The 17,432-nt window shown below is 33.9% G+C and overlaps 3 protein-coding genes across 4 annotated transcripts in view; 2 read left to right on the top strand and 1 right to left on the bottom strand.

Moving 5' to 3' along the window:
- The window catches only part of LOC111401755, a 3,880-nt gene extending 1,733 nt beyond the window's left edge, over positions 1 to 2,147 (bottom strand). Inside the window, exons 1-4 of one of the 2 annotated variants that reach the window (XM_023029639.1) lie at positions 1,951 to 2,147; positions 1,806 to 1,876; positions 680 to 767; positions 435 to 541 (exon numbers count right to left, since the gene is read on the bottom strand). In XM_023029639.1, coding sequence (XP_022885407.1) covers positions 435 to 541; positions 680 to 728 — 156 coding nt within the window. In that variant the 5' untranslated portion in view covers positions 729 to 767; positions 1,806 to 1,876; positions 1,951 to 2,147. The remainder of the gene's footprint in view (positions 1 to 434; positions 542 to 679; positions 768 to 1,805; positions 1,877 to 1,950) is intronic. The other variant, XM_023029638.1, reaches the window with a different exon arrangement.
- A 1,920-nt stretch (positions 2,148 to 4,067) lies between these two features.
- Positions 4,068 to 5,505, top strand: LOC111401754 (transcription factor TCP7-like). The gene has a single exon (XM_023029637.1). It carries the CDS (start codon positions 4,257 to 4,259, stop codon positions 5,070 to 5,072), a length of 816 nt encoding a protein of 271 aa, XP_022885405.1. The 5' UTR covers positions 4,068 to 4,256; the 3' UTR covers positions 5,073 to 5,505.
- A 7,338-nt stretch (positions 5,506 to 12,843) lies between these two features.
- LOC111401753 (UPF0426 protein At1g28150, chloroplastic) lies at positions 12,844 to 16,788 on the top strand. The gene is made up of 3 exons (XM_023029636.1): positions 12,844 to 13,032; positions 13,103 to 13,255; positions 16,403 to 16,788. Exons 1-3 carry the CDS (start codon positions 12,994 to 12,996, stop codon positions 16,580 to 16,582), a joined length of 372 nt encoding a protein of 123 aa, XP_022885404.1. The 5' UTR covers positions 12,844 to 12,993; the 3' UTR covers positions 16,583 to 16,788.
- Positions 16,789 to 17,432: the final 644 nt, after the last annotated feature.

Raw genomic sequence — 17,432 nt, 5'->3', positions numbered from 1 at the left:
AAGGGTGTTGGGGATCTGTTATTTTTACTTTTCTTTATTCATTTTTTTTATTATTTATTTGTTTTATATCAAAATAAGGGTACAATGACCATTTTATTTAAAACCTGACATAATGTTCAAACTGATAGTTTCAGACACAAAAGGACCTCAACCGCAAACATTTGAAAGGTTTAGGGCTCCATGTGTTAGAAATCAAAGGTTGGGAACCCCATCAATTCACATCCTTCAAAGGTTAGGGAACCCAGCTGCAATTTACCCTTTATATAATGATAATCATGACAATTTCATAGCAACTTCTGAAGAAAAGAGAGAGAAACCCTAGGAAATAACTTCTTTTCTCAATCTAGTTAAGAAAATCTTTTACCAATTGCAGAGTTTTGCATTAATGATTCCTCATCATCACTTAATAGTACTTGAGGAAAATAAAAGGATATCTTAAAAGCAGCAAATGCACGTTTCTCTGTACGGCGTAGAAGACGTTCCGCATCTTCCTCAGCCTCCATCTGCTCCTTGAGATAAAGTAAATCATCGCTGTCCAAGGCTGCTTATTGAAACTTAACAAAGATCAAGAACTACTTGTGATATATTTTATACTTGCAATCACATACACAAGCACGACAATCAAATTTATATAAACGAAGGATCAAAACAGTATGATAGGAGAGTAGACAATTTATACCGCCTCGTCCATGAAGGTAACCTCCACGTTCTCCTGCAACCTCTTGCATCTGTGTATATCAGCCACCCAGTTGAGGAAGCCAAGATCCCTGCCGGGGCATGTTATCAGAAAACTCCCAAATGTTCAAATTTCCGTGTTACAGGATTCTCAAGACTTGAGAATGCAGAGTAGAAGAACAAGAATGATTGAAGATTTCATATAAACCTCACTTATACTAACTGAACTTACAAAAGACGCTTCTATATTCAACCTCATTGCATGTAATCTTGGTCAATCCTTTCATTCCTCCCCCTATTTCACATCACGTAGAAAGGCTCTCTCTCAATTCCTAAAAGATGAGGGCTGAAGAGTATTTCTTCTACTAAGGATGCCACTATATATAATAGCCTCCAGTAGCATTATCCTCAATATTTGCATTCTACTTGGGAGACATGTGAAGGACAGAAGAAAAAACTCTGAAATATTTTGGCTTCAAATGCAACTTAGGCCCTGTTTGTGGCCCTTTAATTTCAAAAATTGGAGTATGGAATAGTGATTGATGTTGAAATGTGTGGTTAAAAAAGAAGGAAAAGTTTTTGATATATGTGTGATATTATTTTAATGGAGAATGTGTGGTTGAAAATCAGTATTGTAGAAAAAATAATGTGGTAGAATGTGGGAGAATGGTTGACAAACAAGGGCTTAATTTCATATAACATTGGTCAGGTAACACAGCTTAATCTAAGTAATGTCACATAGCCATCTTGAATCTTGATAGAAAAGCCACAAGTTAAGTATCTTGCTTCGATTACATGAATAGGGCTATACTGAAGGTTCTTGCAACACAACGATAATCTCTACCCTCTGAAGCTCCAATTAGTATAAAAATCTCATCACTGGTTTTATTTTTTTTTTAAAATAGAAAAACGAAAAAACTATTTCTAGTAAAGGATCCCAGCCCTAGAATTCTTACAGCTCGTCCAAATGGGGCATAAAAAGAAAATGAAAAGTAAACTCAGGAACATAATCAATTAAAAGTTCTTTAAATTATCACAGAAACATGATGCCAAATTCGCCATAAAAGTGATTTTTTTACTTTCCATAATCTACAGGCTCGGCAAAGGGAGGAGAGACAAGATTCGCTAACCTTGGCGACCATGCGTTGAAAAGTAATTTCTTCATCATCTACTCTGTCCTTTCCCTTCCCCAATTTTTTATCTGCGTCCGATTTGATAATCAATTTTCACATAAACAAAGCACTTGAGAACATTCGCACAAAAAGAGTGACCTACCTTTGGGATCCGTAAGGTTTGTGTACTCTCGAACTTCTCTTCCTGCCATTTCCCGTACTCGAATTGAGCAATTCAGCTGACTTCTTTCACTCGATTACAATTACAAGAACGAATAAAGAGCTTCACAGTAATCTCGATTTGATGTTGGAAATTGGAATTGCCCGATTAGGGTTTGTTTTCCCCCAAAGTCCTTGGAATTGGAAATCTAAAAAGGGTAATACAGAAGAGAAACCGGGCCAATGAGCCCAATTAAATAATGGGCCTACAATGACGTGGCCCATAGACTTAGTTCCATCAAGTGTGGGCCTTGCTCAAATATTGGGCATGAAATCCAGTTGCTTTAGGGACCACAATGATTGCGGTTTGTTATATAATAATGAGATCATTAGGATAATCTCGTCATCAAGTGGAAATTAGCAAAGGAATGTTCCATCATTGATATATAAAAAATAAAAAATAATAAAAACTGGTATCAAAATTATTTTCTCGTCCACGGCCACCCGAGCTTTCAACTAATCTTTAGTCGAGTCGCTAAACTTTAATTTCCCAATTCATATTTCATCGCTACGTGGCACTCCAGAACTGAAAACGGGAAAAGTAAGATTATGATAATATCTATATTAAAAGTATAAAATATAATCACTTTACGAAGTGAAAAATTATTGCAGTATGGCTAACAATTTAGAAATTTACAAAAAAATGAGTGAGTGATTGTGAAATTTGAAATTTAATTAAAGTTCAACAACCCAACTAAGTCAAAATAAAATTTATTTCATTGAAAATTCAACAAAGTATTACACTCGTTTCCTCTTTTTCACTCCATAATTAATTGATAATAATATTTATATATAAATTTGTCCAAGAGAATATGAATTTGAAAAACATTGGGATTGCATTGCGTTAGGGAGGGTCCCACCTTCTTAAATTCCCTTTAGCCTTTGCCTTTGCCTTTGGACCACACCAGACGTCTTTCTTAACATCAAACAGAGTCTTCTTTCGTTTCTTTCAGTTTCTTACATTTCATTTCTCTCTGTATTTTTATTTATTTATTTATTTTGGCAATGTGCTTAATTTAATAAATTTAAATATCTTTATAAATTAAAATGACTATTAACTACAACTATAATAAAAACAATGTAGGTAGTTGAACATAATTAGTGCAATGCTGTTATGAGTAAACTTTAGGACAATAATATTTACTTGTTTATTTATAGTGGAACTTGCATTAAGATTTTATTTAATATTTACTAGTTTAATATTATGCCTCCGTTGGATATCCATTCTTTCGCCATAAAAATAAAAAATATAATTGTTATCCATCACATTAAGCCATCATATTTGACTTTCTATATCTTGTGTGAATTCCGTAACGACTATATTTTTCATTCTCACTTTTAAAAAATTGGGAATCAAATATGTACTAATAAATAACCCGTTTGAGGAACAATTATTGATATTTACACTATGTTTCAGCTCGATCACCAGAAAAAGTCTTAAAAGGTATTTCTATTATATTAAACATCTTTTTTTTTAATAAATCGAGCACACCAAATAGAATGATTCGCTAATTACAAGAGAAAATTAGTATTATTAGGGATTTGGGTTTGACATCTAAAAATTAATTGTAAAATTAAAAATATTTTTCGTTAATCATAGTGTATCGTGAGGTAACCAAGAGACTCGTGATCAAATTTTTAATTGTACTATCCCAATTCATTTGATTCCCTATATAAATATTTGTATCTACACATTCGATAGACTCACAAATATTATTTACTTATTTGTCAATCATTTCTATTTATTTATATGTGCTCTTAAATTTTGGGTCAAACAAAAATGATCGTTTTTTACGTTTTCATTGCGGGCGAACTAGAAAAGTTCGGGTAGAGTCAAGCGTCCCATAGTAAGAGGCCCTTTTCGACTAGTTGTGGATGAGGAAGGATTCGAACTTTCGACGTTCCATAGTTTATAGGCATGTGCTCTAATTCTTTCATTTACAGTTTTTTCGAATGGCGCGTGTTAGGACAGAAAGGTTATGAAGTGCGTGACATAGGGTTTACATGTGGACCCCATCCACCCATGTGCCCTCTTCCTGTCTCCACCAGCTCCTGCCGCTCAATCATTAGTCTCTTAGTTCCCCCCCTTCTCATACTCACTCCCAAATCCCAATTCCCAAATCAAACACACCTAATTTCATTTCAATTCCAACTCAAAACCCTCAATTCTTCCTCAATTTAGTATCTACGAGAATTCTATACTGACACTGTTAGTTAGCTAATCAGTGAAGTATCTTTATTAATTCTACTATGTCAACGTCGGCAGCTGACGGCAACGGTGATGGAGGAGCAATTATAGATCCTTCTCAGAGGGCCGGAGGCAACGGAAATAATAACGGTGCGTTGGGGGTGAAGAAACCGCCGGCTAAGGACCGCCATAGCAAGGTCGACGGCAGAGGCCGCCGTATCCGCATGCCTATTATCTGCGCCGCCAGGGTTTTCCAGCTGACTCGTGAGCTTGGCCACAAGTCTGATGGACAGACGATTGAGTGGCTTCTACGCCACGCGGAGCCGTCGATTATAGCCGCCACTGGTACTGGTACTACCCCTGCCAATTTCTCCACCGTCTCTGCCTCCACCCGTAGCTCTTCTTCCGTCTCTGCTGCCCTAGACCACAAGTCTCATTCTCATTCTCAATCTTTGCTTGCACCGACGCCGTTCCTTCTCGGTAAGCGTCTCCGTCCAGACGATGAAGAACAACACCAACACCACATCTCGAAAGATGATGTTACGGCTGCCGTGGGTCCCACGGTGGCTGCTGGAGGGTTTTGGGCTTTGCCTGCCAGGTCAGATTTTGGACAAGTCTGGAGCTTCGCTGCGCCTCCTGGTGAAATGGTGGTTGCAGCTGCCGCATCGAATAATCCCCAGCAGCAGCAGCAGCCTTCGGCTTCCTTGAGGTTTCTTCAGCAGCAACAGCCGTTGGGGATGGGTGAAGCATCAGCTGCAAGGGTTGGTAATTACTTGCCCATAGCTCAAGTACAAGGGCACCACCTCAATTTGCTGGCATCTTTATCCGGCCATCCACCTCAATCCTCTGAACAACGAAGGGAAGGTGATGCGAATTGATTGTTAGTCGGAATGTATGCCAATCAGAGTGCTGTAAGAGAATCCAATTCGTCGTTTATTATTGATCAGATGTTGTTGGTCTGCCTAACGAGTGTTGTTAATATTGCATATGCATTGTATGTTAAGTCAGCAGTTGTCTTTTTCGTTGGTTAGTTGCTTCTTGTGTTTTTAGAAGACACAAGATAAGTCCAATCCCGTAATTATCTAGCTCTAGCTTCAGTAGAAATAAGGTGTTTGTTATTGTGCATTGCATAATTTGCATTGTGGTTTCATGGTAATGATGCTGGTATTGACAAATTCAATCTCCAGTATTTGTGTTCAGATTTCTGAGTGCCATTGTAGTTTTTGCTTGGTTGATTGAGTACCTCAATTCATGTAAGATTATTAGACCAATAAATAGAAATTGCTTATGGCTGTCTTGCCTATTGCTATATGTTTCTCTTGTTTCACTCTCTATATAATATCAATCGAGAAGCAAATTCTCTTTCAAGAAAGAGTTTAAACCATTCCCTCAGTACTTCATGCTATGCGATGGAACTATATAGAAATCTTTCTGATATGAAATGTGCTTAAATTAAGGGGAAAAACATGAATCCTGGTTATAGTGGAGTCAGCGTTTTTTGAGAATCTCTGCAATATCTCAAGTTTCCAGGTATTGATGGGTATGTTTTGAGTGTTTTCTTTTGGAACGAGAAGCTTCTTTCTAATTGTTTGTGGAGGTTTGCACTTTGCACTGTTCATTTCTTTTTAGTGTATGGGTAAACTAGATAGTTAATAATGGCTATATGTAAGTTTCTGTTCCATAAATTTACTTTGTACCTTTAGCTGGATGAGGGCACATTCGTGTGATCCATGAGGCGTTGATCCATTTGAAGTATTAGCTGTTTTGCCTTTTGTCATCATTTGAGAGTCTTATGGATCTTATCTTTCACTATAAGAAAAGGAAGGAAAACTACGAGGAAAGCCTGTTCTCATGCTCGGATCCAAAGGGTAAATCTAGGAATTGAGCATGTAGACATGATCAAGAGAGAAACTTTACAATTTATACAATAGTTTGTTATCATTTTTCACATTTCAAAAAATCAAGAAAATGTGAGGTTAAATCGGTTTCCACCAGTTTCCTTCCATCGAACCTTCCATATAAAAACTTAAGTATCCTGTTCTCTAACACTTACTCTCTATAATCTTCTTATGCTGATATTGTTTATTTTGGCTTACACAATCCAGCCACGGCAACAAAAAAATTATCATGCTGGAGCTGATTGCTTGCAAATGCAAGCTCACTTGAAAAGTTGAAACGTGATTTCACATAAAATGTTAGACGTGACTTAAGACTTGACATATGCACATAAGTCCACGCAATCCAAGTCGAGTTATGATTTTTGTTTTGCAGGCACACCAGCAGGTACAATGTTTTCTATGGACTCAAATTGAATCCCAGGTTCAAGCATTCATATATCTTACTAGTAGAACAGTGTGAGAATTTCAAACATTATGTATAATTAGCAGTATGGCAGCAAGTAGGATGTCCTTTATTTCTTTTTTGTGTAAGTCTTGACTAGAATCTTCTTGTTATTTGACATCGTGGTATGTGCGCGCTCATGAAACTAGGCTCTGGTTGTCTCTTCAAAATTGCTTACTTTTGAGATTCTGGTTCTGAACGTTCCCATTTTTCTAAAATTCATTTTTGCTCAAACTCATTTTTACCTACGTTTCATGGGATTCACAACTATTAAACCACGTGTTTTATCAACTTTTATCAAAATTTACTAAAATTTAAATTTTTTGTTGAACTGAACAGGGGCTGTATGTGTGTCTTTGAATGTGCCGTTAATGCATTAATGTTGAGTCATCCTGACTATTCTCTGTTTCCTTTTATTGTGTGTTCAGTAGTAGTTTTCGAAATTCCTATTCAAAAGTTTATATATCCGCCCGTATGGCCGCTCATGAAGAATGCGTAAAAAGATTGAGTGATAGGAAGTGAAAAGTAAAGAGACATCTCACGGTTATCGAATAATCTCTCTTGTCCTTTATTGCGTCTTGTACGACTACAATATTGTATGGTGATATCTTTCATTTGACCAGAAGAAATAGTCATGCCAGTAACTTCCATTTCTTCGACTTGATTTCAGTCTCAAAATTGCTGAAACATGAGAGAGTGGTGATATATTACACCAAACGTGTAAACTTAAATTTTGGCAAGGAAAGTCTAGTCCATATGTGAGATAAAGGGTTTTGATCTTTGTACACTGTGTTGTCAAGCTCAGTGTTACAGCTTGTGATGGAGGCCTGCGTCCAATATAAAAAAGTGCAGACCCCCTGCTTGTAAGGGGATGCGGATCCCCTTCTTTTATGAGGGGGCTATACACCAGGATATGTACGTGAAGCAAAACCCGAGTGAAAATCACTCCATGAGTAAAAAATTACATTAGTCAATGTAATTTTAAAGTTGTTTTCGATTTAGATTAAAGTTAAAACCAAAATTTCAAATTGGCACTATTGACTGTACCTATAAAGTTGTTTTTAGAGGTAACTACACTTCAATTTTTTAAATTTGTTTCTCTGTTGTCAAAGTTTTTTTAAGGTTATTTCACATTCGCCATTTTTAACCATTCAAAAAATTAACCATTCTATTACTGACCACAAAATAAATAAATAAATAAATAAAATGTTATTTTTAAATGAAAAGGAGTGAGATTGATGGATATAAAACAATTTTGAAAATCTAGTAGTAGTTGGGGAAAAAAAAAGGTAAAAGTTAAAAAAAAAAAAAAAAAAAAGGTTGAACCACAACCTTGAGGGCCCCCACCGATCCACCCATAGAGTTTTGTGAGGGAAGTAAATCGCGAGATGTGTCTCAACAGGCTAGGGAACAAGAGCTGCATGTACACTGCGCATGCAAGGAGTCCAATTCCATATCTCAAGAATCGAATCTCCACACTGCGGCTGGCAGCAAGGCGTGAGATATTTCACTCTTGTCCTTTGCACCACTAGACTATGCCCCGCAGGGCTTTTAAAAAAAAAAAAAAAAAAAGGTCAAAGTTGATATTGTTTGTTGTCACTTTTCTTGATAGGAATTAAAGGAAAAAACTACTTGAATAGGCCCCTATCCAAACAATGGCCAACGTGGCAGCCCCCTATTTGAGGGTTGGGACTTATCCATATAACGGCCCTCAATATTAAAGGGGTGCATTCCATTGAGACTTTTGAGGATTTTCATAGACTTCTTTAAATAATGACTTTTGTGAATTTCATGGATTATTATATATTGTATGAACTTAATGAAAGTTTTTTTTTTTTGTAAACTTCTGTAAATAAAAAATAATATATTTAGATTTGATTATAAATTAGTATTTCTTATTTAAAATCTTATAATTTAATTATAAAGAGATTTTTCCCATAAAAGAATGGTGAAACAAGAAAAATGTTATAAGAATCTTTTAGCTACAATTTAATTTTTTTCATAGAGAATGGAGATAAACAATAAAAGCGAGAGAGAGAGAGAGAGAGATGTAACCAGTAGAAAAAAAAAATTAATCATGGCTTTAACGTCCGTAAAAGGGAAAATGAAATAAAAATATTGAAAGGAACAAGAGATAAATAAATGTTATTTTTAGTCAATCTCCAAAAAATATTGGAATGAACGAGAGACAAACTTTGAGATTTTATTTTTATACTTTTCAATTTAAAAATTAGTACCTAGAGATTTTTATTAAAGTTTTTAAAAGTCATTAACAATTTGAATATCTCAATATTCAAATACTTCTAAAAGATTTAATTGTTATATCGTAACTTTTAGAGAATATCAAAGTATCAATATTGAATACACTTAAAATTTTTAAACCCATGTTCGATGCTTGAGTTTTTCAAAGAAAATGAAATTTGCAATAGTGAAAAAAAAAAAAAAAAAAAGGTCAAAGTTGATATTGTTTGTTGTCACTTTTCTTGATAGGAATTAAAGGAAAAAACTACTTGAATAGGCCCCTATCCAAACAATGGCCAACGTGGCAGCCCCCTATTTGAGGGTTGGGACTTATCCATATAACGGCCCTCAATATTAAAGGGGTGCATTCCATTGAGACTTTTGAGGATTTTCATAGACTTCTTTAAATAATGACTTTTGTGAATTTCATGGATTATTATATATTGTATGAACTTAATGAAATTTTTTTTTTTTTGTAAACTTCTGTAAATAAAAAATAATATATTTAGATTTGATTATAAATTAGTATTTCTTATTTAAAATCTTATAATTTAATTATAAAGAGATTTTTCCCATAAAAGAATGGTGAAACAAGAAAAATGTTATAAGAATCTTTTAGCTACAATTTAATTTTTTTCATAGAGAATGGAGATAAACAATAAAAGCGAGAGAGAGAGAGAGAGAGATGTAACCAGTAGAAAAAAAAAATTAATCATGGCTTTAACGTCCGTAAAAGGGAAAATGAAATAAAAATATTGAAAGGAACAAGAGATAAATAAATGTTATTTTTAGTCAATCTCCAAAAAATATTGGAATGAACGAGAGACAAACTTTGAGATTTTATTTTTATACTTTTCAATTTAAAAATTAGTACCTAGAGATTTTTATTAAAGTTTTTAAAAGTCATTAACAATTTGAATATCTCAATATTCAAATACTTCTAAAAGATTTAATTGTTATATCGTAACTTTTAGAGAATATCAAAGTATCAATATTGAATACACTTAAAATTTTTAAACCCATGTTCGATGCTTGAGTTTTTCAAAGAAAATGAAATTTGCAATAGTGATTTTTTAAGAATGTATAGTTAAAATATAGAGAAAATTTTTGTGTTTACTTTTAAAATATTTTTTTGTGAGATGTGTTGTTAAAAATTGAAAAACCTATCGTTTGACCCAACTAACACCTAGAGGGGGGTGAATAGGTGTTCTTGCGGAATTAAAAACTTTTTGAATAATTCATGCAACAAGTCACACAAATTATAATTTGTCCAGATTAATTCACGTGCTTTATCTACTTATGTTGGATTACCATTGACAAGTAAATAAATTAAAGCGGTAAAAACACAATAAACATGTTGACGGAGAAACCCAACTGGGTAAAAACTCCGGGCACAATCCAGTAGAGATTCACTATTGTAGAAACCAACTTACAGCATGCCAGACATCATTGACACTCTCAATTTTCTGACCTCCTTGCTGTATGAACTCAAGACCCTCCTGGATTTTGCAGATCCATACTAAATCCCAGCCTTGTATAATTTCTACCTCCCGTGAATCGTCATGCACTCCAGCTCTTCAAGCAAATCCTTCCCGGATCTTCAAACTGATGATCTTCTGGAAGTTTAATTGGAGTTGTGAGACAGGTGTTTTGGTATTTATGGATTTGATGTTTTTACTCAACAAGCCAAAGATTGGTATGAGAACAATGAAGGATTTCTTTGGCTTTTGATCCTTGGAGAGAATGATTTGGATTTTTGGTTGTCAAGGAATTGAAAGAATATTCAAAGTGTTTTCAATGTGAATTTTCGGGTTTATGAACACGAATAGGACGTTTAGTATATATAGAGGTTGATATACGGTAATGTGGAGCGTCAAACATTCGCGAGCGTTTAAAATTAGAATAGGCTAGGTAACGCGGTCGCTCGAGCGAGGTACTGGCTAGCCTCGAGCGACGTACATTTCGCTTGAGCGATGGCTCAGCGTGAGTCCAGCAAAGTTGGTTCTGCAATTGTGGCTCGAGCGAGGTCAGGGCGAGACTCTAGCGAAATCAAAGCGCCGCTTGCATCTTCGAGGCATCCCACACAACCCTAGACCTAGCCTATAAACTTTAGTTAATTGCAACTCTAGTCCCTGAACTATTAGACATTGACAATTTGGTCCTTGACTTTACAATTTTGACAATTTGGTCCTTGATCACAGATTTGCCAATTACATATTTTCCTAACAAAAATAAATATAAGAATGAATGAATTTTTAAAGAACAGTAAACAAGCAAAGACATCTCAAAAGGTCAAGTTCCAATCGAATACAAACCATAAATATGGAGGATTTTGTTACAAAATATGGGCTGCAAAGATTCAAGCGAAAGATGTGGCACAGACAAGAACAAACTCTTTTCTGTGTACGATTGTTAATTACATGAATGATTACTGAACTTTGCCATATATTATTACTTAATAATTGAATTTAAAAATGTATCACAATAGTTACTAAACTTTTCCAAGTGTTATTACTTCATAACTGAATTTAAAAATGTATCTCAATAATCATTGAATTATGAACCATGTAATCCATCCATCACTCAAATAGAAAAATCTGTTAAATTCAACAAATAACGTCAATTTGAGTGATTGATGGGTAATATGATGTATGGTTCAGTGATTATTAAGATACATTTTTTAATTCAGATATGAAGTAGTAACATTTGACGAAATTTAGTAACAATTGAGATACATTTTTAAGTTCGATTATTAAGTGATAAATTTTTTCCCTCAAATCGACCTCTATGAAAGAAGAAACTAAAGAAAATGAAGGGGAAAATGTTCTATTTTTATTCGGTATATAGTCTTCATCGGGGTGAAAGTACGTTTGATTTTTAGAATAACTGATATCAGATCACCGGATCTCGAACTTCATATAAAAAAAATTGAAAGAAAAACAATAGGTACGTTGAAAGAGAATGATATAGAAAAATTAAAAAATGTTCAAATTATAAAATTTCAACTTTTTTCCCTTCATTTTCTTTGGTTTATTCTTTCACAGAAGTCGGTTTAAGGAAAAAAGAAATTGTTACTATTTAATAACCGAACTTAAAAAAAAGTATCTCAATGGTCACTAAAATTTGCTAAGTATTATCACTTCACAATTGAACTCAAAAAATGTATCTCAATAGTCACTGAATTATACACCGTGTTATCAATCGCCGTTTGTTGAACTTAACGCATTTTTCCATTTGAGTGATGGATGGATAACATAGTGCATGGATCAGTGATCGTCGAAATATATTTTTTTGTTCAATTATGAAATAGTAACACTTAACAAAATTCAAGTGTTGTTTGAGTTCCTTTTTTCTTTTTTTAAAAAAATATTTTGAAATAGTGTTATGATGGAGAATGTGTGGTTAAAAAAATAGGAAATTTTTGAATTTAATTAAAATATTATTTTATTGAAAAATGTGGGGTTGAAATGAAATCAAATTATTGTTGAAAAATGTATTTTGATGAAAAATTGGCTCAAACAAACCATTGAGATATATTTTTAAATTTAATTATCAAGTAATAATATATCGTAAAGTTTACTGACCATTCATGTACTTAACCTACGCCTTCAACTAAAAGTATGTAAAAGATTAGCAATATAACTAGGAAGACATTTTAAATACTACACATGGATTATACGACAATTTTGGAGTTAATTGTTCCAATGGTCACTAAATTTGGGTCTATGTCTTTGATTGGTCAATAAAATTTAAAATGTCAAATTTTGATCATTGAACTTATCTTCAATTATTCACCGAACTTAGGTTCATATTTTAAATTGTTCACTGAAATTTACAATGTTGAATTTTGATCGTTGAACATTGAAATATGCTGTATATTACTCATTAGCACAACTGTTGAATTTTGAAAAATATCAAGCTTACAGTGAGTAATGTATATTATTTTCAAAGTTTAGTCAGTAATGTACAATATTTTTCAAAATTTTGTGAATAATGTACAATATTTTTAAAGTTTAATTGCTCGACATTTTAAATTTTAATTAGCAATTGAAAATATAGAACTAGATTCGGTGATCCGATATTTTAAACTTCACTAACAAATCGAAGATATGTACTGACCATTGGAACAATTAATTCGCAATTTTGGTTTGATTTCTAGTAGAGCAGGAGGAGGAAAAATCGACATTGGAAGAGAAGGAAGAAGCAGCAAAGCAAATCATGTCTTTGCTTTTGAATGTTTCTGCAGTATCAGCAACAGTGAGTTTCACTGCCATCTTCAGATTAGCCGTGTTTATAGGCTAATTTTCACAATCTTTATTTGTCACAGCCCAGATGGAAAGCTGTTGTGCCACGCAAACAGTTGATTTCTTCCTTCCCCTCGTCTAATTCGTGTTATTCAAGCTCAAAGCCTGGTGGGTTCCGGGTTAGGGCTTTTATCTACAATCCTACCCAAGATCCCCTTGTCAAGGAAGCTCTTAAGGTAAAATTAAAATATATGCATTTTGAAATTTCGCTGGGGCTTTATTTCTTTCTGAATTATCCCAAGCACGTGTAATTCATATCCAGGCACACGTTTCTCGAATTCTTGAACCCATACGTAATATTCAAACTGTCTATTTCCGTAGATGTCCTAGTTAAGCTTTGTTTAGATTTGGAATTTTAGTTAGCGGAGAAAAAGAAAAAAATGTTCAACAAACAAGGTCTCAATTTGCTTGTACTTCTGCTTTTTAAGTTCTACAATCGAAATGGAGCATTTAAAGATTATGTTAATTAACAAGATACCTTGTAAGCAGTGATGATTGGAATAGATAATAGCTATCCTTTGTCGCCATTATTAGTGGGGATTAGTGAGTTACACTAGTTTTGAGAAGTTTGGTTTTGTACTAATTATTTATTGGCGTGAACAGATGATATGAAATCCTTTCTGGAATCTTCTACATTTTTCTAATTGTGACATTTAGAAGAAGACTGCCATAAAGACTTACTTTTCAGCTCCCTCTTTTGAGATTTCATTACACTCGTGCTTCTATGATGTCGAGGATAGTACTTTTTGGTGTAGAGCATGTGTACCTTTGTTATGGAGTTCAGCTAATCATGCACTCCACTTGCTAGAATGAACATGCTCTGAGCATCCCTATAAGAAGCTGAACTTTTCTCGATGATACCAATCTTTGTCAGAATTACTCGTAAGTGTCATTACCAAGATGCCTGCAGAGAGGGTACTGTTATTTAAGTAGCTAGCATAGTGCCTTAGCTGGTAACCAGGAACTACTGGAGTGCATGACAGCATCAATCTCCTCGTGTCTCTGATTTATGCTCTTTCCTGTACAATTAAATTGATACTGGTTTTAGGATGTTTTGGACGCTTTAAAGAGCACTTTGCAGGGTTAATAGGATAACAATTTGAATTATCAAAAATATGGGGATAGCAACTCTTGCAGACGACACACTGCTTCCTTGTTGTACATCTTTGTATGATATCAAACAATTCGCTTGTTTGTTGCTAAAGGGCTTAGACGTAGTGACTACTGGGGTGTGTATGTTGAAGTTCAACCTCTTTGCAGAATTCTAGATGCCCTTGATTTGCTCAAGGCTTATCTTGCTATGGCTTGGTCAGCATTGTAGCATGACTTGATCCAACTGCCTTGGATCATTGCATTGCCTGAAAAGAGAAGAAGACTCCTAGTGAGATTGGTGCTATGGTGATGAAACTCCACAAAAAGTGAATTTAAAACATTGCTTTTGTACACTTGCACTGAGGAAAATCATAACTAAAATATTTGTACTTAGATTTTAGGAATGTCCATTTAAGAGGTTAATTCTATGCTAAACTGGGTTTGGAATGTTCAGGTTGTTTAAATTTTGACATGTAATGTGACGGCCCGAATCCTTGACAATTCGAGAGTTATTAAATAAAACTTAATTATTTCATAAGAACTAAAATAAGAACATGAAATAATTTTATTTTTCTTCAATAAATAAATAAATTTTTGGTTTTATCATGTAGCTGCGAAAAATGAAGGAAAGAAATTAATTCCAACATAACAATTTTTAATTGCTTGAAAGGGGGAATTATCATAGAGTGAGATTTATAAAATCTCAATAAGTACGTCATGAATTATTATTGTGTATAACTTAAAAGAGCACAGTAATTATAATCAAAATAATAGAGACACAAGAATTTTACAGAGTATAGGTGTTAAGAATTTTTATGTGTAGCATTACTAAACTCTGGTCTCCTTAACATAATCATAATCATATCATAACATATGGGACCCATAATAATTTTCTTGAAATTCATAACATACCAATAATTCAACATAGGCAGTGTAGCTACAATGAAGTTTGAAAGAAAGAGTAATAGAGACTTGATCCTTCTACAATTTCCACCTTGGCTTATGAATGTGTATGTGTATATTATTTGGACTAAAAAAATATAATAGTGAGTGGTAGCATGTGAATGTAAATGAGGGGTTTAAATAGGACAAGGTTAGGCATGCATCTTTAAGGAAAAATTCATAATGGTGGAAATTTTTCCTTGAAATTTGTGAAATGAGCAAGAATCTCTCAATCATTTCTACATTTATGCATTCACACTACACATTACCTTATGTTTGGTCAATCAAGCGTAAATCAAGAATTTTCTACGTAAGTGTTTGACCAAGAATTTAATAAAAAACATTTGGGAATTAGTACTTATGGTAAGTTTGCAACAAGTTCTTAGAAGGTGGATTAACTCTCAAATGAGCCCCTAAATTTTTCAATTTTGATGATTAGACCGGAAATTTGGGTTCGGGTACGGGTATTATATGTAACATGAAAATATCCATAACGTTTTATTCCCATAGACCTTAGAATTTATTTATTATTATTATTATTTTTTGTGCTGCTGTGTCTAGATCTGAACTAGTCTTCGAATCTATGTTAACATGGAATTTACCAATTCAATGATGGTTCTCAATGTTGTATAAGAACATGCATGTTTTTCTAATGCGCTCGTTGGCTGAAGCTCTTTTTCACAAATAAGTAGTTGCAAAGATTATTGAGTCGTACCTGTGAACTGATTTATTTTATTTTATATTTTTTGCTTCTCCTTTCCATCCTCCAAATGAAGCATTTAAACTGTTATTTTTAAGTATATCTTTTTGTTTATTTAGTCGACTCTTATGCTGATCTAATAGCTCTTATTGAACTGCAACAATATCTTCTTGTTATGATTTCAATTTAGACATCAAAATTCGGGGTCATGATATGTTTGATCATAGGGAATGAAGGTGTTGCAGCTATTCACTTTAATCAATATATCGGGGGTCTTTTGTCTTAGTATTCGTGTGCCATATTCACATTGTTGTCTGTCCTAAAGCGATGGGAAGGTCCAGAAACTTCTGAGTGTTATTTAGCAGGAGAAGAAAGGAGAATTAGCTGCTTTCTATTAACTAAAGTCTTCTGTGTTGTAATTATCTTTACTTATTCTGTCAAGAAGAGTACACAATCATTATTTTCGTTTGTTGTTTTTCCTTTTTCTCTTTTTATCTAGCGACTTGTTTTCTTATGGCCTTCTTTTGTGCAGCATAAGTAATACCTGTTTCCACAAGATTTCTAATGAGTTAATTTTCTTATTTATCAGGAGCCAGTTGCCTTCTTGGGAGGGATGTTTGCAGGTTTTCTAAGGCTTGACTTGAATGAAGACCCTCTGAAGGAATGGGTTGCAAGAACAGTTGATGCCTCTGCTATTGCTGAAGAAGAAATTAGTGGCAGCAGAGAGGTTCAAGCAGAAGATATGCCGCAGCAGATAGAGATAGAATGATGATTTAAACTGGTATTGCAATAAACACTATTGGAAATGGCGCGATTGTTATTTAATAGATGCAGTGATTATCTTTTGTGTAACGGTAAAAATTAGTCTTATGTGGGTTTGAACTGTGTTCTTATCTCAGCATTGGGATGTGCATAGTTATAAAGTTATACAAGGCTGCAGTCTACTTATAAAATCAAGTTGAGATTTACTGTCCTCTTGGCTGTTCTTGCTTTACATTGTGGACATCTCAACACATCATTTCTTTTTTACGAACTCTGTTTTAACAAATGGGATATGCCAAGGTGTAATGTGAGTGATGATGTTTTGGTGTCTTCTCACGTGTTAAGAAATTGTGATGTTTTGGGGTATAAAAAATGTTTTGGGAAAGAATTGGCTTTACTTGGGTAAAATTAACATTCTGGAGTCTTTTTGAAAAGAATTGTTTCACATATTACGAACATGTATTGATACCACTTTTTTTTTTTCATTTATTCCATCACTTTTTAATTGAACTAATATTTTCAACTTTTGCTCATTTTCGTACTGTGTTACCTACCAATTTTTTATTGTTACATTCCTCTCTCGGCATTTCATTATTTAGCACATATTATTCTTGATTGCTTCTATTCAAACAGTCTGTTAAGAGGGCCAGGGCGAACTCAGACAGTTCGAACTGTAGGGTCAAAAATGAAATTTTTTTTAACAACGTACCATTAACGAAAATAAGACCTATGCTACTACAATAAGATTTGGGTTTGGGCTTTTGGGTATTGGGTTAGGACAATTAATTGGATCGGTTCACTACTTTGACAGAAAATTACGTTTTAAGCAAGGGGAGAAATTTTTTTTCAAAAAACTG

The sequence above is a fragment of the Olea europaea genome, chromosome 10 (genome assembly GCF_002742605.1).
Source record: "Olea europaea var. sylvestris chromosome 10, O_europaea_v1, whole genome shotgun sequence".
Lineage (NCBI taxonomy): Eukaryota > Viridiplantae > Streptophyta > Magnoliopsida > Lamiales > Oleaceae > Olea > Olea europaea.
The sequence above is the reverse complement of the archived record's forward strand: the minus strand, read 5'-3'. Positions and strand labels throughout refer to the sequence as shown.